The 24,566-nt window shown below is 37.5% G+C and overlaps 1 protein-coding gene across 1 annotated transcript in view; it reads left to right on the plus strand.

The window, feature by feature from the left end:
* Positions 1-24,566, plus strand: part of ANO3 (anoctamin 3) — a 439,317-nt gene that overhangs the window by 391,967 nt on the left and 22,784 nt on the right. The window contains 5 exon segments of the mRNA XM_024119081.1: positions 9,325-9,407; positions 9,823-9,963; positions 10,496-10,660; positions 20,082-20,118; positions 24,302-24,413. Of these exon segments, the coding sequence (XP_023974849.1) occupies positions 9,325-9,407; positions 9,823-9,963; positions 10,496-10,660; positions 20,082-20,118; positions 24,302-24,413 (538 nt within the window).

Here is a 24,566-nt window from a genome sequence, read left to right on the forward strand (position 1 = left end):
ATTCTTTTTATTTCTTTTTCTTCTCTGATTGCTGTGGCTAAAACTTCCAAAACAATGTTGAATAATAGTGGTGAGAGTGGGCAACCTTGTCTTGTTCCTGATCTTAGAGGAAATGCTTTCAGTTTTTCAACATTCAGAATGATGTTGGCTGTGGGTTTGTTGTATATGGCCTTTATTATGTTGAGGTAGGTTCCCTCTCTGCTTACTTTCTGGAGGGTTTTTATCATAAATGGGTGTTGAATTTTGTCAAAAGCTTTTTCTGCATCTAATGATCATATGGTTTTTGTCCTTCAATTTGTTAATATGGTATATCACATTGATTGAGCTGCGTATATGAAGAATCCTTGCATTCCTGGGATAAACCCCACTTGATCATAGTGTATGATCCTTTTGATGTGCTGTTGGATTCTGTTTGCTAATAATTTTTGAGGATTTTTGCATCTATGTTCATCAGTGATATTGGCCTGTAGTTTTCTTCTTTTGTGACATCTTTGTCTGGTTTTGTTATCAGGGTGATGGTGGCCTCATAGAATGAGTTTGGGAGTGTTCCGCCCTCTGCTATACTTTGGAATAGTTTGAGAAGGATAGGTGTTAGCTCTTCTCTGAATGTTTAATAGAATTCTCCTGTGAAGCTATCTGGTCCTGAGCTTTTGTTTGCTGGAAGATTTTTCATCACAGTTTCAATTGCAGTGCTTGTGATTGGTTTGTTTGTTTTCTATATCTTCCTGGTTCAGTCTCAGAAGGTTGTGCTTTTCTAAGAATTTGTCCATCTCTTCCAGGTTGTCCATTTTATTGGCATATAGTTGCTTGTAGTAATCTCTCATGATCCTTCATATTTCTGCAGTATCAGTTGTTACTGCTCCTTTTTCATTTATAATTCTGTTGATTTGAGTCTTCTCCCTTTTTTTCTTGATGAGTCTGGCTAATGGTGTATGAATTTGTTTATCTTCTCAAAGAATCAGCTGTTAGTTTTACTGATCTTTGCTATGGTTTCATTCATTTCTTTTTCATTTATTTCTGATCTGATCTTTATGATTTCTTTCCTTCTGCTAACTTTGGGGTTTTTTGGTTCTTCTTTCTCTAATTGCTTTAGGTGTGAGGTTAGGTTATTTATTTGAGATTTTTCTTGTTTCTTGAGGTAGGATTGTATTGCTATAAAATTCACTCTTAGAACTGCTTTTGCTGCACCCTGTAGGTTTTGGGTCATTGTGTTTACATTGTCATTTTTTTCTAGGTATTTTTTGATTTCCTCTTTGATTTCTTCAGTGATCTCTTGGTTATTTAGTGGCGTATTGTTTAGCCTCCACGTGTTTGTATTTTTTACAGTTTTTTTTCCTGCAATCGATATCTAGTCTTATAGTGTTGTGGTCAGGAAAGGTACTTGACATTATTTCAATTTTCTTAAAGTTACCAAGGCTTGATTTGTGACCCATTCCATGAGACTTAAGAAGAATGTGTATTCTTTCATTTTTGGGTGGAATGTCCTATAAATATCCATTAAGTCCATCTTGTCTAATATGTCATTTAAAGCTTGTGTTTCCTTATTTATTTTCATTTTGGATGATCTGTCCATTGGTGAAAGTGGTGTGTTAAAGTCCCCTACTATGATTGTGTTACTGTTGATTTCCCTTTTTATGGTTATTAGCACTTGCTTTATATATTGAGGCGCTCCTATGTTGGGTGCATAAATATTTACAATTGTTATATCTTCTTGGCTTGATCCCTTGATCATTATGTAGTGTCCTAATTTATCTCTTGTAATAGTCTTTATTTTAAAGTCTATTTTGTCTGATATGAGAATTGCTACTGCAGCTTTCTTTTGATTTCCATTTGCATGGAATATCTATTCCCTTCTTCTCACTTTCAGTCTGTATGTGTCCCTACGTCTGTAGTGTGTCTCTTGTAGACAACATATATATGGGTCCTGTTTTTGTATCTATTCAGCCAGTCTATGTCTAATGGTTGGAACATTTAATCCATTTACACTTAAGGTAATTATTTATTTGTATGTTCCTATTACCATTTTCTTAATTGTTTTCCATTTGTTTTTGTAGGTCTTTCCCTTCTCTTGTGTATCCTGCCTAGAGAAGTTTCTTTAGCATTTGTTGTAAAACTGGTTTGATGGTGCTGAATTCTCTTAACTTTTGCTTGTCTGTAAAGGTTTTAGTTTCTCCATCAAATTTGAATGACATACTTGCTGGGTAGAGTAGGTTGTAGGTTTTTCCCTTTCATCACTTTAAATATGTCCTGCCACTCCCTTCTGGCTTGCAGAGTTTCTGCTGAAAGATCGGCTGTTAACCTTATGGGGATTCCCTTGTATGGTATTTTTGCTTTTCCTTTGCTGCTTTTAATATGTTTTCTTTGTGTTTAATTTTTGATAGTTTGATTAATATGTGTCTTGGCATGTTTCTTCTTGGGTTTATCCTGTATGGGACTCTGTGCTTCCTGGACTTGATTGACTATTTCCTTTCCCATGTTAGGGAAGTTTTCAACTATAATCTCTTCAAATATTTTCTCAGACCCTTTCTTTTTCTCTTCTTCTTCTGGGACCCCTATAATTCGAATGGTGGCGTGTTTAATGTTGTCCCAGAGGGCTCGGAGACTGTCCTCAATTCTTTTCATTCTTTTTTCTTTATTCTGCACTGCGGTAGTTATTTCCACTATTTTATCTTCCAGGTCACTTATCCATTCTTCTGCCTTAGTTATTCTGCTATTGATTCCTTCTAGTGTATTTTAATTTCATTTATTGTGTTGTTCATTATTGTTTGTTTGCTCTTTAGTTCTTCTAGGTCCTTGTTAAACGTTCCTTGTGTTTTCTCTTTTCTATTTCCAAAATTTTGGATCATCTTTACTCTCATTCCTCTGAATTCCTTTTCAGGTAGACTGCCTATTTCCTCTTCGTTTGTTTGGTCTGGTGGGTTTTTACCTTGCTTCTTCACCTGCTGCATATTTCTCTGTCTTCTCATTTTATTTAACTTATTGTGTTTGAGATCTCCTTTTCGCAGGCTGCAGGTTCGTAGTTCCCATTGCTTTTTGTATCTGCCCCCAGTGGGTGAGGTTGGTTCAGTGGCTTGTTTAGGCTTCCTGGTAGAGGGGACTTGTGCCTCTGTTCTGGTGGGTGTGGCTGGATCTTGTCTTTCTGCTGGGCAGGGCCACGTCTGGTGGTTTGTTTTGGGGTGTCTGTGAACTTAGTATGATTTTAGGCAGCCTGTCTGCTAATGGGTTGGGTTGTGTTCCTGTCTTATTAGTTGTTTGCCATGGGGCATCCAGCACTGGAGCTTGCTGGCCATTGCATGGAGCCAGGTCTTCACGTTGAGATGGAGATCTCTGGAAGAGCTCTTGCTGATTGATAGTATGTTGGGCCAGGAAGTCTCTGGTTGTCCAATGTCCTGAACTTGGCTCTCCCAACTCAGAGGCTCAGGCCTGACACCAGGCTGGAGCACTTAGACTCTGTCAGCCATGTGGCTCGGAAGAAAAGGGAGAAAAAAAGAAGGAAAAAAAATAATAATAAATTTTAAAAATTATTAAAATAAAAACAAAAATAATAATAAAAGACAAAAGAAGAGAGCAACAAAGCCAATAAACAAATCCTCCAATGATAACAAGCCCTAAAAACTAAACTAAGATAAACATAAAAATCAGAAACAAATCAGTTGCAGACAGCAAACCCCACATCTACAGTTGCTCCCAAAGTCCACCGCCTCAATTTTGGGATGATTCATTGTCTCTTCACAAATGCAGTGTACATCAAGTTGATTGTGGGGATTTAATTGGCTGCTCCTGAGGCTGCATGGAGAAATTTCCCTTTCTCTTCTTGGTTTGCACAGCTCCTGAGGTTCAGCTTTGGTTTCGGCCCCTCTTTGCATGTAAGTTGCCCTCAGGCTTCTGTTCCCACCCAGACAGAATAGGGTTAAAGCAGCAGCTGATTAGGGGGCTCTTGCTCATTCAGGCTGGGGGGAGGGACGGGTACGGTGGTTATAATTGGAATGCCACATGTGCCTGGGGTCGCAGAGGCCTATGTGACATTGCAACAGCCTGAGGTGCACTGTGTTTCTCCCAGGGAACTTGTCCCTGGTCACGGGACCCTGGCAGTCGCAGGCTGCACAGGCTCCTGGGGGGGGTGTGGATAGTGCCCTTGCTTGCACACAGGATTCTTGGTGGCTGTAGCAGCAGCGTTAGCGTTTCATGCCCATCTCTGGGGTCCGATCTGATAGCCGTGGCTCGCGCCTGTCTCCAGAACTCGTTTAGGCAGTGCTCTGCCTTCTGTGGGCACAGTGGAGAGGAAGCCCCTCTCCTCGTGCACCCCAAAACAATGGTCTCTTGCCTCTTAGGCAGTTCCAGACATTTCCCCGGACTCCTTCCCGGCTAGCTGTGGTACACTAGCCCCCATCAGGCTGTGTTCACACAGCCAACCCCAGTCCTCTACCTGGGATCTGACCTCTGAAGCCCAAGCCTCAGCTCCCAGCCCTCACCCCCACCCAGCAGGTGAGCAGACAAGCATCTCAGGTTGGTGAGTGCTGGTCGGCACCAATCCTCTGTGTGGGAATCTCTCCACTTTGCCCACTGCACCCCTGTTCCTGCGCTCTCCTCCATGGCTCCAAAGCTTCCCCCCTGCCACCCACCGTCTCCTCCAGTGAAGGGGCTTCCTAGTGTGTGGAAACTTTTCCTCCTTCACAGCTCCCTCCCAGAGGTGCAGGTCCCATCCCTATTCTTTTGTCTCTGTTTTTCCTTTTTTGTTTTGCCCTACCCAGGTACATAGGGATTTTTTTGCCTTTGGGAATTGTGAAGTCTTCTGGTAGTGTTCATTAGGTGTTCGCTAGGAGTTGTTCCACATGTAGAGGTATTTTTGATGTATTTGTGGGGAGGAAGGTGATCTCCATGTCTTGCTCCTCTGCCATCTTGAAAGTCCCCCCAAAAGACTGTAGACTTCTGATTGATGGACCGCTCGGTGTTTGAGCAGTTAACCTCCCAGAAGTTCTCAGTCTCATTTAGGTCTATTACAAATTTGCTTAAACCTTTTGTCTATAATGCTAATTTCTTCCCAGAAGGATGTTGCAAATTATGTAGCTCAAAAAGTTCTCTCCCAAACCATGTTTAAAAATAATTTTTCCTTTGGCATAGAGAAAGGTCAGTGTTTGGATCTGGGTGTGAATTTCAGCCAAGGGACTTCCTCAGGTAACTTAACCTCCAAGAGTTTCGATTTGCTTCTCTACTGAAGGAGATTAATAATCTTTATTTCACCTGGGTTGTTGTGGAAATAATAGGAGTCAATTAAAAACATCTAGCACAAAGTCTGGGCTCTTGAAAGTGCTCAGTAAATACTAGTTCTCTTCTTCCTCTTTGGGACTATGATGCAACTCATTTTCATTATTTTTGTATGCTCTCTCTAAGAATAGACAAGCACCGTGCTCTCAAAAAAATAATTTCAAATTGAATTATTTACTCTAGAGGCAGCTTTACCATCTTAAATACAAAAGAAGAAAAAGGACAATATAAGCTGTTTGCTGTGTCACCAGCAAAAGATGGAAAGTGTTATGACAATTATGACTGAATTTTTATAAAAGTGAAACAATCAAAATATAAATAATTGACAATAGCCCATATTTCCTGCAGAAAAATATACAGTATCTTTATACAATGTAAGCCAAGAACTTTGTCTACAAAGTTCCCTATGTATAACAATGAACAGAATGTTAAAAAAAAATGAGTTATTATAATTTATTATACTGTTAAATTGAATTAAGCATAGTTAGACCACTTACAAATTATACCTCAGTTAATTTGTACAACACTGCCATAAAGACAATTTTTCTATTCTTGTTTTTAAGTTGTGAAAACAAAGGCTTATCATTGTTTAGTCATTTGTCCAAGGTCACACAATTAGAAAAGAATATAGGCAACTCTCAAACCCAGAACATTTGTACCCCATGCCATGCTCTTTCTCCAGCACCACATTGCCATTCCTAGATGGTCTTTTGAGGGTCATTAAAACTTGATCAAGAAGATAAATTGTATTTATTATAAAAGTGAAGTTAGTAATTTCTTATATTGTTGTCATCATTCATCTATGGTGCTAAGTACAGTTCTAAGTATCTAGTTCAGGGGGATGCTTATAAAGTGAGCAAATATTTAAGAGCTTTTAAGGCTCTACTGGCCAATCAGAATGGATATAGACTTTAGTTCTGGAGCACTTTCCTGGAGGCCAGCGCTGTTCCAGGTGTTAACTCTACATATACTTCATCCTGGTGAAGGTTTCCTAGGGAAGAAGGGCCAGCCTGTGAGGAGTATGACACTTTTAGAGGGTTCAGTTATGAATCAGTTTTTTCTTTTTTCTGTCATAAATGAACAGCCTATATGGCTATGTCTCTGAGTATCAGAGATATATCAGTCCTAAGTATACTTCTTAAGAAAAATACTTTGGATGGGATTACCTAAATTGCAATAGTGACTAATGATGAATGGTGGAATTGTAGGTGACTTCTTTCTTTACAGTTTAATTCACTCATTCAGCATACATTTATTGAAAGCCTAGTAAATGGCAGGCCCTCCTAGACTCCTGTATTTCAGAAGTGAATAATACAGGAGTTGTTCCAGTTATTTTTGTTGGTGTTACATTTATAATCAGAAAATGTTCAACAGAGTTAAGTAAAGAAAGTATATCAAATAGTTGAATGGTAAGATGAGGAAAAGTCCAGAGAAAAATCAATCAAGAACTTTAAAAAGATTACATTGTATTTATAAAAAATACATGGCAAAAAGCTGACAGCTTATTTGTGCAGACACCTAAATTTTTAGCAATTCAATTGAGAGTATCCATGTTAATGTGAACAAATGCTACTGAATGCATATTTAATGTACAAATGCCAATACCATACTGACAGGAAGAGTTAGCTTAGAGAGACACATTACATCAAATTTAAGAGTCTGCTCTGGTCAAGACTGTAGTGAGAGTTCTCCTATTTTAATATAGCATGGTGCTATTTATGTGTAGCTTCTTCTTTCTAAATTAAATTGCTTAGGGGAAAAAATATGAAGTCTGATTTCAGAAATTGGTGAAGATTTTCAGTGATTATAGTTCAAATGCTGGCTTTCTCATGTTCTTAGAACTCAGATGCTTGTTATTTTATTTCTTACTTAGTGTTTTTAGAGAGAGAGAAGAAGGAGAGGGAAATTGGAAGTAAAGTTAGAGAGAGATTCCATGTCCTTAGACAAAGAGGAAATTTAACAATACAAGTAGGTCTTGACTAGCCAGTTCTACAACTAACCAGTTGAGGCTGTGTCAAGTACAGTTCAGCCCAAATATTCAAAATCTGCTGTTTCACACATATGTATAGGCTCTTTATATTGATTAGTCTACTAATCAATAGTATACTAGATATTCATGCAAAAAACTCTACTAATTGTATTGCTGTAAGGCATTAACCAGAAAACCAGTAACTTACCCTAGGCAGGGAAATTTAAAATGTCCCACACTCATGGTCCTTCTGTTAATTGTAGAACCTGTTTAGTGAGGTTTCTATTTCTAACTCATGTACAGTGATGTTGCAATACCATGTGGGGAAAGCACATTATGCTTGCAGATGTTGCTGAAAACAAATCTAGGGAATGGAGGATTCTTTAGTAGTTCTTGTGTGTTGTACAAATTGGCTATGGCAGAGAGGTTGCTCTGATATACTCTCATTTCAGCTGGGTCTCCTTTTGAGAAAGCTTTAAATTTTTATCTCTTCGGATGAAAACGATACTTGGAATTCTTTTCTGGGCTCCATATTCAGACATACTTAACTTCATTTGTGTTCAGAATTGACCTCTTGCCCCTGTTGCCCCTCTCATTAGCCACTCCCCCACCTGGAAGTACAGTGAAGTAGTTTTTAAAACTTTTTAAACAATAATTATTTTTCCAAATAAAATTGAACATGATTGCTCAATATATATATTAAAAAAAGAAGGGGATTCTCTGGTGAGGGACTCTCTTTCTTCCAATGTCTTTAGTGAAATTCCATAGAGCATAATTTGAAAACCTCTAGAATAATGCAAAGAACACTGACCCAGGAGTTAGTCACAATCACTGAATTCTATTCAGTAATTCAGTTCAATTTAACAAACGTTTATTGAGCATTTTCAGTGTGCCAAGTACTAAAAACGCTAAGGAAAAAAGGGCCTCGAGAAACTTACCTTCAAGTGTGGGGAAAAGCAGTTACAGAAAAAAGTGTAATAAAGTGTTGTAGATGCTTTGGCAGATTTCTGGACAAGGTCAGTGATGTATGTCAGTGACTCTGGGCCTTGTTTTCTGTGAATTTAAAATAACTTGGAACAAACTACATACAGAATCTTACCTCTCTTACATGCTTGACCCTATGATTCTGTTACTCTGTGCCATTGACTTTAGATCACAGAGGAAAGCCACTGGAAATGGACATGAGAAATGGAAGTACAAGGGATGGATGCAGCATGTGCATCTTGAAATTTTTGTAACATTGAGAAAAGTATGTCATTATAGTCAGAGAGGTAGGAGTGAAAAAATAAATACAATGCATAGTTGCTAAGGAGAAGAATTATGGGGTATCATCTTCAGATTTTCCAAAATACTCTCTACCTCCATTGATGCACATGAAGCCCTGCTTTCCCCTGACAACAAAGTTCCTTTTTCCACTGAAGGCCTCTTATCTCCAGCTTCATCTCCAACCCAGTTTCACAAGATCAAGATCATGCTATTGTAACAAAAATCTCTGCTTATTTATTCCAATAAAAAGAATCACTCTTGGACTTCCCTGGTGGCGCAGTGGTTAATAATCCGCCTGACAATGCAGGGGACACGGTTTCGAGTCCTGGTCTGGGAAGATCCCACATGCCATGGAGAAGCTAAGCCCATGTGCCACAACTACTGAGCCTGAGCTCTAGAGCCCTCGAGCCACAACTACTGAGCCCACGCTCTAGGGCCTGTGCTCCACAACAAGAGAAGCCACCGCAATGAGAAGCACGCGCACTGCAACGAAGAATAGCCCCCGCTCGCCACAACTAGAGAAAGCCCACATGCAGCAACAAAGACCCCATGCAGCAAAAATAAATAAATAAAATAAATAAATTTATTTAAAAAAAAAAATCACTCTCCATCAGGAGTGCATGCTGATAGCAGTTACACAGATAGGGAGAAGAGGGTAAGGGAAAAAACATTCCAGCTGTATAAATTTAATACAAATGTAGTTAATTTTAATTATTTAATAATAGGATGTGAATGCATCAATACAAGAAGAAAGGCAATGATGACAGAGTGGGATATGGTCAGGTAAAGAATTGTAATAATAATAATATTATTATTATTTATAGCCACAGTCTTCCTGGAGTTTTGGAAAAGGAGAAGAAGTACACTGACCTATACTTGGGACCTTATTGAATGGGAAGAAGAGGAGGTAAGATGTTAAGAAACCAGGAGATAAGGAAACTGGAATAACATATGGTACAGAAAATCATTCACTGTCCTTAATGTCCAAGCAGGAGGCAGCTAAACACCATTCAATTTTTACCTGACTTTTTTTACTAACAAGATTCTTATTTTATGAAGACAGTAAAGATCAAAGATGAAATGTGTAATTTTTTCAAAGCACTTCTATGATGTTTCCTTAAATTGCATCCGTGGAAAACCGTGCTAATTAAAATATAGTTTAGGGTTAAATAAACCCTAAAATAACTTTCATCTAATTTTTTACAATTTGCTTCTTTGCCAAGACTTGATATAAAAGTAGGCCAAATTCCGGAAATTTATTAAATATTGGATTTTTTAAAAATTTATGACAGATATTTAGTTAACTTTAGTTTTTCTCATAGGAAACACTTCGTCCCCAGTTTGAAGCAAAGTATTACAAGATGGAGAGAGTGAATCCCATCAGTGGAAAACCTGAGCCGCATCAGCCTTCCTCAGACAAAGTCACTCGTCTTCTTGTTTCTATCTCAGGAATATTCTTCATGGTAAAATATAACCATAAATCTCAGAATGTGGGATTCCAGGTTTAGAAAGACGTTCTAGGATACCAACTCATTTTGTGACCCTGAGGATGTAAGAAACTGTATCCTGTTCAGTACCTTGTTAGTACATACATACTATTAAACAAAATAAAAATCACAGCAGGTCACAGAATAATTACAAAGGGAGTTTGTGCATATCCCTAAATAAAACACTCTTTGGGAGAAACAAAGATCATCTAAGATACAATGGAAATTATATGGTCATCCTAAAATTAGATATTTTGTTTTAAAACCAAGCATTCATGTGAAAGTGGAGATTTGAACAGCGTATCCCTGAATCTTAACTGAATCTTATACCATTTATTTTGACTCTAATGCAAGTTAGTTCCTGAAAGGAAATTTTAAATTTACATGTGCTTTCTTGGAAAAGTAAATTTCTTTAGCTTTTGGGGTCAGTGTATTGGATTTATGGTGTTGTTTTTGTTTTGTTAATGATGCACACTGTGAATGTCTCCTCTGGTCGCCCATATTGTAGATTTCTCTGGTGATCACTGCAGTGTTTGCAGTCGTGGTGTATCGCCTGATTGTCATGGAACAGTTTGCATCATTCAAGTGGAATTTCATCAAACAACACTGGCAGTTTGCAACTTCTGCTGCTGCAGTCTGTATCAATTTTGTGATCATTATGGCACTGAATCTTGTAAGTGTTTACAAATTTTTCAATAGGTGTACAAGGGGTGGGTAAAGGAGAGGACTGTGTTTCCTTTACACTTGGATTGGATTTACAGGCAGCCAAAATAAGACCTAGTATCATTTCTGGCAAAGACAATTTGGCTTAACAGAAAATATTTCATTTATGTGGTTTACATGATGGATTTTTAAAAAATTAAAACCATTGATAGTTGTATTGTCTTCCTTGCTCTTTGGGTTTATACTTTTGTTTAGCGACAGATTCCACTCATCGAGTATCTGGTGTGTGCTAGAAATGGTGCTATGCTCGTTTCATTCAGATAAGGGATCGTTTGGATTAGAAAGCCATTCCAACAAACTCAACCTTAGAGGAGAATTTATTGGAAAGATATAGGAAATTCTGTTTGAAAGTGTAGCCTTGTTATCTCCAAGACCTCATGTGAAATGGAAAACAGTCAGACAGCTACTCCATTTTTATTCCTCTGGGACTAAGTTTTTTTTTCCTTCCTTCCCTCCCTCCCTCTTCCTCTGTTTTTCTCTCCCTCTCTCTATCTTCTTTCCCTCTCTCTTTCTCTTTTTCTTTCTTTCTACCTCTTTTTCCAATGATTCTATTTCCATATCTGCTCCATTCTATCAGGAAGAGACTATCTGCCTACCCATGGCCTCCCTTTCAGAGTCTGGTATACTGTTGCATTGCTATGCTTTTGTTATTTTCTTTGGCTCTAAATTCATGACGATGTTGGTCAATTTCTGTAGTTTATTTAACTTAGATCATCCAGTGTTTCAATGTGCTAGTTTCTCAGAGAGAGCATCTGATTGGTTCAACTTCACATATACCAAGTGACTTATGAACCAAATGTCTATGGCTGAGAGGACAATATTATGCTTAGGTCTACCTCTTCAGCAAGATCTGTGGATGGGGTCCCATTTTCTGAAGACAGGAGGCACTTATTGGCACATTTAGAATAATATCTTTCCTTTAATTCTTCAACAACACCACAAGGTCAATATTTTCTCCATTATGTAAATGAGGAAGCTGAAATTCAGAGAGCTTAAATAACTTGTCCCAGATTATGCATATAGTGTTAGTGCTCATATATTTACATGATGAGATAATTCATATAGAGGGCTGATCAATACACAAACAATGATGTTGATAACATAAACAGGTAATATGCATTTGGTTCCAAATGTGGATTGATACTGATGTTACATGGTTAGTCGGGAGGGAACTGGAACCATTTGCTATTTAACTTTAAAATTATCAGAGATGTTCTTAACAGAAAATAGTCACTGAGAAATGGGTAAATATTAATGCAAGGACAATAGTTAATATTTTCTACTGGAGTCTCCTTTCTTCAGGTTTATGTTAATTTGCAGAAGACGAATGTTGTTTACTGTATCTCCAAATAAGCCATACAGTATTTTAATTTATGCTTTTGACTCATAAAGTGAACAATAAACATTGAAAAAAGACAGTGCTAGGATTGAGAGGCTTGTGTGGTAGCCTATATAAGGAAGTATATGTTGTGCATCGCACAAAGTCACCACATTGAAGGAGGAACCATTCACAGCAAGGACATTGTAGATTTTTATATTTATGGTTTTTATATTAACTATTCTGGCAGATAGGGAAAGAAATTGTTTCTAACAAAACCAGTGTATTGTGGCAGTTTTCCAGTGACAGAAGTTATTGTGGTTGATATCATTATCTAAGGAAAGGAAGCTAAGTGGTTAATGTATTTATTTCTAGGTAATACTAGCAATCAGCAAGTCTGGTTTTAGGTTGATCCAATTTCTTATCCTTAGTAGGTTGGTTGAATTTTAAATTTTAATATTATTTAAGTACATGGCATACAGTTACAGAAGAAGGATATACAATTTCACTTGGTTTCCATTGGAACACACCTGCATTTTGAAGAGTGACAATAAAATGTTAATAGTGGTTATATCTCAGGATAATATTTGATTTAATATATATTTTTTCTGTTCATTCAAATATTTATCTATATGTAGGTTTTGATTTATAATCAGAAAAAAATAACCTTTACTTTTAAAACATTCTACCATGATATAAAATTTGGAACAAATAAGAATTGGAATGTACTTTATTTTTACTTTATATATGAGTTACCCATAAAACCGCAGCCACCTAGGTAGCAACTTTGGGTCTTTTTTTTTTTTTTTTTCCGGTACGCGGGCCTCTCACTGTTGTGGCCTCTCCCATCGCGGAGCACAGGCTCCGGACGCGCAGGCTCAGCGGCCATGGCTCACGGGCCCAGCCGCTCCGCGGCACGTGGGATCCTCCCAGACCGGGGCACGAACCCGTGTCCCCTGCATTGGCAGGCGAACTCTCAACCACTGCGCCACGAAGGAAGCCCTAAGTTTATATTTTTGATGAGGCTTAATGTATTCTTTCTTCCAAAGTGCTTGCATTTACAGACAACAAAGACCTCTGTAGACAGGTAAGGATAGTACTTTTTTTATCATAGAAACCATCCTTTGAGATCCTTAAAATCCCACTAGCTCTACTTAATTAAATACAAAAACCCATGTAAGTGCCTAGTGCTATGAAATAAGCATCCATAGTTCCCAGGAGAAAACAGAACTGACTTTTCTCTTTCTAAATGTTTATTTCTACTTTTTGAGAATTTTGGCTTTCAGATTCAGGGATTGTTAGAAGTGAAATAGACCATACAACTTCTCCTTCGCCCTTGCAACTAACTCAGGAGAAGATTTAAAAATGGATTTAGGGCTTCCCTGGTGGCGCAGTGGTTGAGAGTCCGCCTGCCGATGCAGGGGACACGGGCTCGTGACCCGGTCCGGGAAGATCCCACATGCCACGGAGCGGCTAGGCCCGTGAGCCATGGCCGCTGAGCCTGCGCGTCCAGAGCCTGTGCTCCGCAACAGGAGAGGCCACGACAGTGAGAGGCCCGCGTACCGCAAGAAAAAAAAAAAAAGGATTTAGCATAAAAGAAGTGAATTACACAGCCAACTCAACAAATGTGAAAGGAATGGTATAGTTCTCAGATTCAATCAGTATAAAAAAAATAATGCCCTTTTGAATTTATGCATTTCCTTCCCACCCAGGACGTTAAGGCACTTCACAGATTATTAAACAGCCCTTCTGACTCACCTGAACACACAAGATAAATTTAAGAGCTTAATCAAAGAAGGATAGATTGGGGCTTCCCTGGTGGCGCAGTGGTTGCGCGTCCGCCTGCCGAGGCAGGGGAACCGGGTTCGCGCCCTGGTCTGGGAGGATCCCACATGCCGCGGAGCGGCTGGGCCCGTGAGCCATGGCCGCTGGGCCTGCGCGTCCGGAGCCTGTGCTCCGCAACGGGAGAGGCCGCAGCAGAGGGAGGCCCGCATACCACAAAAAAAAAAAAAAAAAATAAGGATAGATTAACATTATTAATATCAAAATATCAGACTCTAAAAGATTATACCACCAAAAAGGTTCACCTAGAATACCAAATGCTATCTTTTGTTATTTGCAGAACAACTCTAAATATACAGCTCATACAAATGTACTTTTCAAATGTACTCATACAAATGTTTCTTAATAGCTTGACTTTGTGATCACTGTGCTACCATATTCCCCAAACGAGGGATTTGGACTCAGTTAAAATATTCTATTAATCTAATATGCTTTTCAGCTATAAGCCATATACATGAAACTATGAAATGAGTGCATGAAAAAATAGTTTAAATCAGCCAAATAATTTTTTAAAACTGAACTTTTCATGTTTAATGTACACAGCCAGAAACCTTGTCATTCTTCATGCATTACTTTTGTCTCCTTCATCATATCAGTGACTGTTGTGAACTGTGCTTCTGTAACATCTCTTATCCATTCCCTGCACCCCATCCTCACTTCTGCTTCCTTAGTTCAGCTGTTTGTCATTTCTAGCTCAGGCTATTGTCACAGCCTTCTAACTGGTTAGTCTTCCTGTCTCTGTTCTCCACTCTTCCCATCTCCCTTTCACACCACTGCTGCAAGGGTCTTTCAGAATTACAAATTTGATCATTTTATTTTGTACTCAGATCTGTATAACAGATTCCCATTGCCTCTGACATCAATGGCATGGGAGGGTCTCCATTATTTAAAGCCAGTTTTCCCTTCTCCCCTTGTTGGAGTTTGTGTCTTGCCCCCTCCCTGTCACACCCTGCAGTCCAGCCTGGCTTGCTCCCTGGCATTCTGCTATTTCACACCCATCTCTTGGTTCACAGTGCTTCCTCTACTGACCTTTTTTTCTTTTCGTCTCCTTGAAGAATATCTCGGGCTTCCCTGGTGGCGCAGTGGTTGCGCGTCCGCCTGCCGATGCAGGGGAACCGGGTTCGCGCCCCGGTCTGGGAGGATCCCACATGCCGCGGAGCGGCTGGGCCTGTGAGCCATGGCCGCTGAGCCTGCGCATCCGGAGGCTGTGCTCCGCAACGGGAAAGGCCACAACAGAGGGAGGCCCACGTACCACAAAAAAAAAAAAAAAAAAAAAAAAAAAAAAGAATATCTCTTCTCTTCATCTTTGAAAATTTCAGTTAAGGATCACTTCTTTCATAAAATTTTTTCTTAATCCCATATGTGGAATTAAAGAATCTCTTTGTGTCTGTTCTTCTCACAGGTGCTTGGACAGGTCTATTCTCCCTCCTTATCAGATTCTCCTGATAGCATTAAATCTCTTTTAATGAAATTCACAATCTCTTTTGTGAATGCTGTTCTGCTACAGTGTTTGGGATATGCCTATTCTCCAGCTATCAGGTTATAAATTCCTCATGAGCATGGGCTGTAGCTCCCTCATGTTTATATCTCCAGGTCTTTGCCTAATGCCTAAAAGACATTTAGAATATATTCTTTCAATACATTTTAAATATTTTATTCTCCAAATATCTTAGCATTTTGAATACTGTATGTGCTCAAAGTCATTTTTGTTACTGGAATTATATTTTCAGTGTCTTTCAAGTTTTCTGCCCTTGTTAATAGCATTCAAACTAACAATCAAAGGATATATATTCTCTAAGCTTTTAAAACAGATGGATTGTGGCATTCCTACAAATATTTTAATTTGAGAGAGAAATATAGATAAAGATAATAATTGATGACAGGCCCATTTTACAGATCATAAAAGTAACTTAAAGGATTGTTTCCTACTCTTATACTCATCAAATCACCTGGAACACTTTTGAAAAACTACAGATTCCTGAGCCTCATTCAGAATCTTCTTTGTAGGACTATGAAGTCTGTATTTAAAACAAAAAATTTCCCATAATGCTCTCCAAGTGATTCTGATCCAGTTAGTCCACAAAATAGCATTAAGAAATCAGTGATTTAAGGAGCTAAGGTGATTTTGATACACAGCCAAGATCAGAAATCACATCTTCCAAAGATAAATTGCAAATAATTTAACAATAACTAAAACTTCAAGTTATTATCTTTAACATCTTTTACCAGGCATATAGCTAAAAAACTACAAAGCAGAAGTTGACACCAGGAGTTGCTCTTTACAAATCCCATCCTTTTTATTTATTTATTTATTTATTTATTTATGGTACGCGGGCCTCTCACTGTTGAGGCCTCTCCCGTTGCGGAGCACAGGCTCCGGATGCGCAGGCTCAGCGGCCATGGCTCACGGGCCCAGCCGCTCCGTGGCATGTGGGATCTTCCCGGACCCGGGCACGAACCCTCGTCCCCTGCATCGGCAGGCGGACTCGCAACCACTGCGCCACCAGGGAGACCCTTTATTCTTTATTTTGCTGCCCCTCAAAATATAATGCTAACGGAGGGGCCATAAGTAGCATGGTTAACCATCATCAGGAAATACTTCCAAAAAGATTTTAATAAAAATTTAAAATGTGCAGTTACTTAAAAAGTGTATATTCTTGTTGCTTGACAATCAAACCTCAATTAATCTAAGAATTATTTTAAGAATGAAAGTTCTCTGGTCTCATGATTAACATGTAATTTTTAAGAAAAAATAGAAACATCACAGCAGAAGTACTCTTGTACTTCTGGGATTAAGCCAATTAAACCATTTCAGCATTGTCAATAAAAGGATAAACTCCTTTTGGTATTCCTCCTCTCATTTTAAAGTCCATGTACCATGCATAGAGCACACTATAACCAAAAGGAAGGAAAAAAAAGGAAAGCCCTGAATGCACTTGGCTGTTGTGTATTCATGCTGGTTCTGAACTCTTCCACATTATTGATCTACTTCCATCTCTAAAGTCCAGAGAACACATTCCTATGTTTCCTTCATGGGCCTGATCCCCAAAGACCTCAAAATGTACCTGACTTTCCTCAACACCTGATTTCCACTGGTAATTACAATGCAAATAGGTTATTATGGAATAGGGTGGTTCAGAGTGTTAGACCACACATCTTAACCTCGAAAGGAAGCAATGGCAAATGACTCATTTAATAAGAAGGTTAGCTTTTTTTTTTTTTTAATGTATTTGTTTAGTATTTTCATGTGTATGTCCACGATTTCTAGAAATTCTAAAAGGAGGATTCCTGGAAAAGTGCAGACTCTTTTTGACTCTGCAAAAGTCTGTTTGGAGCTCCTTTTTACAAGGAAGGTTAGACTGTGAGCCTCTGACTCAGAGATAAAGAGCATTAAAACAGGTGTACAACTCCTTAATTTGCCCCTTCACAACAACCTTGCTGTTTTTTCTCTGCCTTTGCCATTTTTTTCCCACAACTGATTTCTGCATTGCACCCCAAAACAAAGCATTAGTAGGGAGATGACTTCTCATCTCAGGATGAGTTCTAAAGTCCTCACTATAGCCTAGCAGGCCCTGAAAAGGTGTTTCCCTCTGAGATCTCTCTGACTCATCTCTTACTACCTTTATTGCCTCCACCCTTGTCCATCTACCCTCCTTGTCCTTCATGAAGCACACCAAGCCCATGGCAGGCTCAGGCATTTGCACTTACAATTTCCATGTCCCCCAGATACTGAGCTGCATCCCTGCTGGGTTCCCTCACTCCATGCAGCTCTCTGCTCAAATGCCACCTTCTTGGAGAGGCTTCCCTGACCACCCTCTAAATAGCACTCTGTGCCACCACTACCCTCTACCCCTCAGCCTGCTTCATCTTTCCTCTTAGTACTTTGCATCTCCTGGCCAATTACATATTTCTTTGTCATCTGTCTCTGAGCACTGGAGTTTAAATTCCATGGAAGTAGAGACTATGTTTGGTTCACTGTTATTTGATTCCCTGAATAGTACCTGACTCATTAGAAATTCCTAATATATTTTTAACCCAATATATATGACCACAGAATATCAGCTTACTGAATGCACTAGTGAATAATTTTTAAAAGTATAGGTTCCTCAATATGGTATTTTATATACTTTTAAAATTTTATTTTATTTATAAATGTGTTTTACACACACACATATATTGCATATATATATAATGATGTATATTTATGTAGTATATACATATACTACATGTATATAATGTAGTAACCAGAAAAATTGACCCTGAATCCCCTTATTCTCTCCTCCCCCAAGTACATATACATTCTACCACACACACACACATACACACACACACAACTTGCTGTGTCAATGTGATTTCTGTAATACACCATCCAGTTGGTTATATTTGAATTGTGGTTTCTTCCTATACTTTGTGGGTGAGTTAACATGTCATTCTGCATGGACTGATTTTGTACTTTGTGGGTGAGTTAACATGTCACTCTGCATGGACTGATTTTGTAGCTCATCATCATGATGATGCCAATGGGCATTTGGGCCTTGGGTGATGCAGGCTGTCCACTACCCCAGAGAGCTTTCCAAGAGCAATATATCCAGGGGTGGCACAGCATCTTTTGTGATTCATAACGTTCCTCAAAGGTTATTAGGTTGTTGTAATCCCTTGGGGCATCAGCTGCAGATATTACCATCCCAGGCTTACAGACAGGTCTATGTGCTAAGTATTAATACAAAATCTGAAGTGGTTATGTGACAAGGCACAGCATAGGTGGTACAAGAGAACCATGATACCAAATCCTTACTTTGCTACTTGCTTAGAAGTATTATCTCAGGTTAGGTGCTTAACATTCTAAACCTTAGTTTCCTGTTCTGTAAAAGGGGAATCATAATACCTATTTGATAATATTGTTGTAAGGACAAATATAAATAATAGTATATATAAAACACTGTTTGGCACCAGCCAAATACTCTAAATGGCAGTTATTTTAATAAAATTTTCTCTCAGTCCCCATGAGGGCACTTAATTCAGTGCCTGAGACACAGGAGCTACTCAAGCACTATTATCTGATTGATAAGGCTATCTTCCAATACTCTCTGGAGACCCTTCTCTAATCATCTTAGTTGATAAATGGGGCATGGAAAAGAACAAAGTCAGGATAACTTTGGTGCTCATGAATTCAAGCTAATCGGGTCCTAAAATTTGAAAATGATTACTTGAGTGTACAGTTAAAAAAAAAAACTGTACCGGGGTAGAATGAGACTACTGTGCTCAATATAATCTTTTTGTCTCAAGATAACCCTTTAAATCTTAGGAAGAGATGGATTGAATCATGGTCAAGATGAATAATCATAATAGTTCTATTGAAAGAACAGTCAGGGAAGGTGAACAACTTTTAAAGCGTCCAGACACCTTTTTGATTTTGCATGCCAATAGGCAGGTTATTGGAATTTATAATCTAAAGAATAATTTGTTGAATTGTGGGGTTATGTAGTCATATTTACATGCACACACACATCACCCTTCTGTCCATAGTAAATATACATTTCCAACTATATTTACTTGGAATATTGTGAAATATGTTTTCTTTCCTTGAGTATGTATGAGTGGTACACAGAGTGCGGTGGGGCAAGGAGAAGGTGGCAGAATATAAAAAATGTTATAAAAATCTATTGTGCATGTGACTTAACAGATTCAACAGATTTGGCTAGTGAATCTTGTTTTAAATAACCACCAAACCAGCTTTGTTCTTTAGGAATGCAACTTTGCCCACTGTCTTCGTCATAGTTTGGAAAATTCTTTATCAATAGTAAAGAAGACATACTTCCACTTAACCTTCCAGTGTAGTAAAAAGCACATATAATTTGGTGATCAAATCCCAGGTCAGCCATTAACTAGTTGAATGTCTTTGGGGTTTTTTTTAAGTCTCATTTCTTTGATTTATAAAGTGGAAATAAAGATAGCTAGCAGAAAAGACGTTACTGCAGAAATCAAGTGTGTCTGTGTATATACACATATTTACAACACATTTTTATTACATGCATTTTGTGTGTATGTGTATATATAAAGCACTGTAGAGTAAGACTTAAAACTTGCTTCTGCTTAATTAACAATGTAGCCACTATGTAGAATATACTTTAGATGTTTCTTGAATAGTGTAAATAACAGCCTTTTCTAAAAGAAAATAATAACATTAACTATTTGTTTTCTTTTATTACAGGCTTATGAAAAAATTGCTTACCTTCTCACTAATTTAGGTAAGTCCATTTTTCTTCACTCTTTAGTAACATGGACATATTATTCTGCAGTTGCTTTACACACTTTAGCATTTTTTAATATGTTTTTTATATCAGCTTTAGTTATATAATTGTCAATAAAAGTGAAAGAAGGGGCATAGGAAGTTGGACTACATCACATAACTATAGAGAGGCAATGTATATAGTTACAAAATCTTACTAGAAATTAGCAAACATAGTTCTCCCTACTTGTAATTGCTTTTTTCCACTACCTTTTCAGTTCTTTGTGATTTCCACCTCCAATATTTATTTTTATCAAAGTGTCATTTTACATGTACACAATTTAAAAGGCAAAAGATTATTAAGAGATTTATAATAAACACCAGTCCTTTGGCACATTACCCATTCTTATTTTCCGTATCCCTGAGGGACGGCTTTTTAGCATTTTATCAATTAATTTCTTCTGCTATTTTCTACCCTATTTCTAAATTGCATGCCATTCTTGGGTTTTCTAGCTTTGGGAAGTGATTGCCTTCCCATCATAAAGACAAGAACTTAAGTCTTTTTTCCTTGCAGTGTCCTGTCCCCGCACACTTTCCCATCCATCACCGGCTAAAAACAGACTTAATTCCCCTCCTTCCAAAGTAGTTGTACCAGCAGTTTTAGCCAAATGAATAATTAGTGTTCAAATCACTGTGTCTAGAGAGCTATGTTCACATCTAAGGCATAGTGTGTACTGTGATCCTTCCTTTCTTAACACAACCTTTATATTTTCATGAAGCTAATAATAGCACTTTTTTTGCTTAATTGTCTACACATACTTTCCTTAATTTATCCCAAACTTCCTGCCATAACTCTAAATTCTCTCTAAATACATTAAAAAACATCAAGTATTATATTCATTTTATTTTCTTCTTAGAGATATCCTCCCTGAACCACTGTCTACTCCAATCTCAATAGGTTACCCTCTGGGCTTGTGCTCAGCTGCATCTACACTTCCCTTCACTAGCACTGTGGGAATTCCTTTCACCTTTTTTTTCTCGGTTGGACATTACTTTTTGGATCCTATGTTTCTTCTCTCTTAACTTAATTCCTTATTTTGCTACCTGGAAAGTAAATTTCTCAAAACCTTACATGTCAGAAAACGTCTTTTTTTCTATCCTTGAACTTAATTTTTGGCCCCCCAGTTTGGGGTACAAAATTTTTATTGCAGATTTGTTTCAGCAGTGATCTTTAATTGTTTGAGAACTCACCAGAGCCAAGGCACTGGGCTAAGCTAAACACTTCTCCTTCCTTATTTTGTTTTACTGTCATCACAACTCTATGACAGTATGATCCCTAGTTTATGGATAAGAAAACCAAGATAATTAAGTTAAATAAGTAGAATTTAAACTCAGAAGTGACAGACTCCATTGACTATGGTGGAGGAACTGTATGACTCTATTATGATATATCACTTTCGTTATAATGTATTTACAAATACAAGTAACAAGAGAAGGAACAGAGTGTAGAGAGAAGAACTAGTTCCTAGTTCATCCTCTGGATGACATGATCACTTGGAGATTACATGACTTTGAGCAAGTTTTCCCCTCTCTCCATTCCATTCTTCCTCCTCCTCCTCTTTCCTCTCTGTTCCTCCTCCTTTTTTTTTTTTTTGAGTCTCAGTTTCTTCACTGGTAAAATGAGAATGATAATACTTCCTGTTTCATCATTGTAGGTTGGCTGCCTGACACATGCTCCATAAATGGGAATGATCTTTTTCATCATTTTCATTGTTCTTTAAACCCACTGAGCTACAATTTCTTCAGTTGGGTAACAAAGCACTTGAACTAGATTGTCTCAAAGGTTTCTTCCAGCTCTGATTCCTTATATTTATTAACTTTTAAAGTACTTTATACCCAATATAGAAGCAAATCTTAGCAAGTGATTTGGGGACCACAATTGATAGTAGGGAACAGAACAGTTATCTGTGCTAAGTTCCAGGTGTATTCACTTCATATTTGATTTTTCCATCTGTAACTCATACTATAATGCCTATGGATTCATAACTTGATTAATAATGAATGAATTGTATTGATTTAAATTAATAAAATATTGATATTTTATTTAAAGTAATATAATATTACATGCAATGTATACACCTATAAATATATAAATATATATGTATAATATATATGACATTATATTCTGTATAACTTTTGGCTTGCAAATTTATGCTTCAAATTAGAAATTAGGTTTAACTTTCTAGAGGAGGCCAAACACTGTTTTATTTAAAATATTTTTTTAAACTTTGTTTCTTGATTTCTTTTTTTGTCCAAATATTTTATTTTCAAAAACCACACACACAAAAATTTCAAAGCTTCAATTCTGTCACATTAAGGTTTTTTTAGAGAGGAAATATATAACATTTGATTCCAAGAGATAAGTTTTTTAGCCTAGTTTTATAGTTGTTGAGAATTAGATCAGAATGGTTGTCAGTTGTTCCAAATAATAAAGTAACTATAATAATGAACTGTGATTTATCTCTAATATTAATTATCTATAAAAATAAACCTGGATTCCAAGAAACAAATTAGGTCAACTGGTAAAAAGAGTTTTTATTTTGTCAGAGGTCAGTTCAGCAATAGGAGCATCTATATCAAGAAAATAGTAACAATAAAATCATATGTCACCATATTAACATTAGGCAAACAAGAATTTAATATCTATTTGAGAGAGACAGAGAAACACTTCATACTGATAAAAAATGTACCAGGTCAATATAATAGTCATGATTTCTATACACCTTTTCACAAACATTCAAAACATAGAAAGCAAAAAATGATAGAAATACAAAAATAAATTTTTAAATCCACACTCAAAATATAAGCCAGGATATAGAGTATTTGAATATCATAACTAGCAAGCTTCTTTTAAAATATATATAAACTGTATGCTCAACAGAAATATTATTTTCAGACACTTGATACATTGACAAAACTTATCCATGTAATTTGGCCACAATGAAATTGCAACTTTTTTGCCCCAAAACAGAAATCACACAGGACACATTTGTGGATCACAATGCAATAAAATTAGAAATGGAGAACCAAAAGCAATCTTACTCACAGGGTTTTTTAAAAAATCCACATTCTCATTTCTAAATAAGTTTTATGCTTAATTTACAAACTGTTTAGAAGGAAACAACAATGAAAACACAACCTATCAAAATCCATGGGGAAATGTCAGCCTATCCTGACTGCTCTCACTGGTGCCCACCAACCAGTCACTCTTTTGGATGCCCCACAGACCCCCTCCTATTTCTGGCACTTACCTGCTTTGGGCTTGGAGTTCCCCAAGACCTGTTGTGTTTTTATTCTGTGCTTTGCTCATGCATATATTTTGGCCTATCTTTTCCTTAAGTCAGAGCCCATCTATTTTCTACCGTTCTTGAATTTTTTCAATTATATTAAAATATATATATTAGATGTGCATATACATTTTCTATCACTTATTTGGGTACTGAGTGGGAGTGGAGGCTGCAGCACATGCTGCCATCTTCATCCAAGCTCTCTCATCACTGTATTTTGTTGTGTTTTGTTTTGTTTTGTTTGAAAAGTTAGAACCCTAAGGTGTGAGTTGACAGAGTTCTTAAAATTACCTTATCTAAATTCCTCATTTCACAGATTATAAAACTGATTACAAAGAAATGTGAAGAGACCTGCCTGAGATTACCAGCAAATTAGGTGTAAGGTTGAGATAAAAACTGGGCTCTTGGAACTGATGTAGCCCTCTTTTCTCTTTATTATTCCACTTCAGTCTGCATACAAAATATTCCTTTTTCAAAGAACCCTGTGGACAATTTAGGTCCCTGTATTAAGTATAGCCAGTTTGGGTGAAAGACTGATCTAATATTTATGGTTACCTCTAAATGAAAGGAGCAGAGAGAATCCTGAAAATCTTTATATCTTAATAGCAAGCATCATACTTCTGTAGCTGTGGGAACTGTCTAAAGATTATCTCATTGGATCCTTTCAGCAACTCTATGGAACAGATATTATCATTCCTATTTTTACAGATGCAGATACTAGAACTCAGAGACATTGAGTGGCTCATAGAACTAGTAAATGACTGAACCAGACTTTGAACATGGGACTTCTGATTCTGTATCCATATTTCTTGTCATTTACCTCATCTATGTAAACACACCCTATGTTCCTTTTAGAATATCCTCGAACAGAATCTGAATGGGAAAACAGCTTTGCTTTGAAGATGTTCCTCTTCCAGTTTGTCAATTTAAACAGTTCTATCTTCTATATTGCTTTCTTTTTGGGGAGGTAAGTCAACTCCATAGACATTATCTTTGCAGAGTGACAGAGATTGTCAACAGTTCCACCGCCGGTTTGTTAACAGGGGTGGCAAATTCTTGTCCTCTGCTTTAGAAAACTGTCCCGATCAATCTTCACGTGCTTTTTCAAATCAAAAGACTT

This window comes from Physeter macrocephalus, chromosome 16 (assembly GCF_002837175.3).
Source record: "Physeter macrocephalus isolate SW-GA chromosome 16, ASM283717v5, whole genome shotgun sequence".
Lineage (NCBI taxonomy): Eukaryota > Metazoa > Chordata > Mammalia > Artiodactyla > Physeteridae > Physeter > Physeter macrocephalus.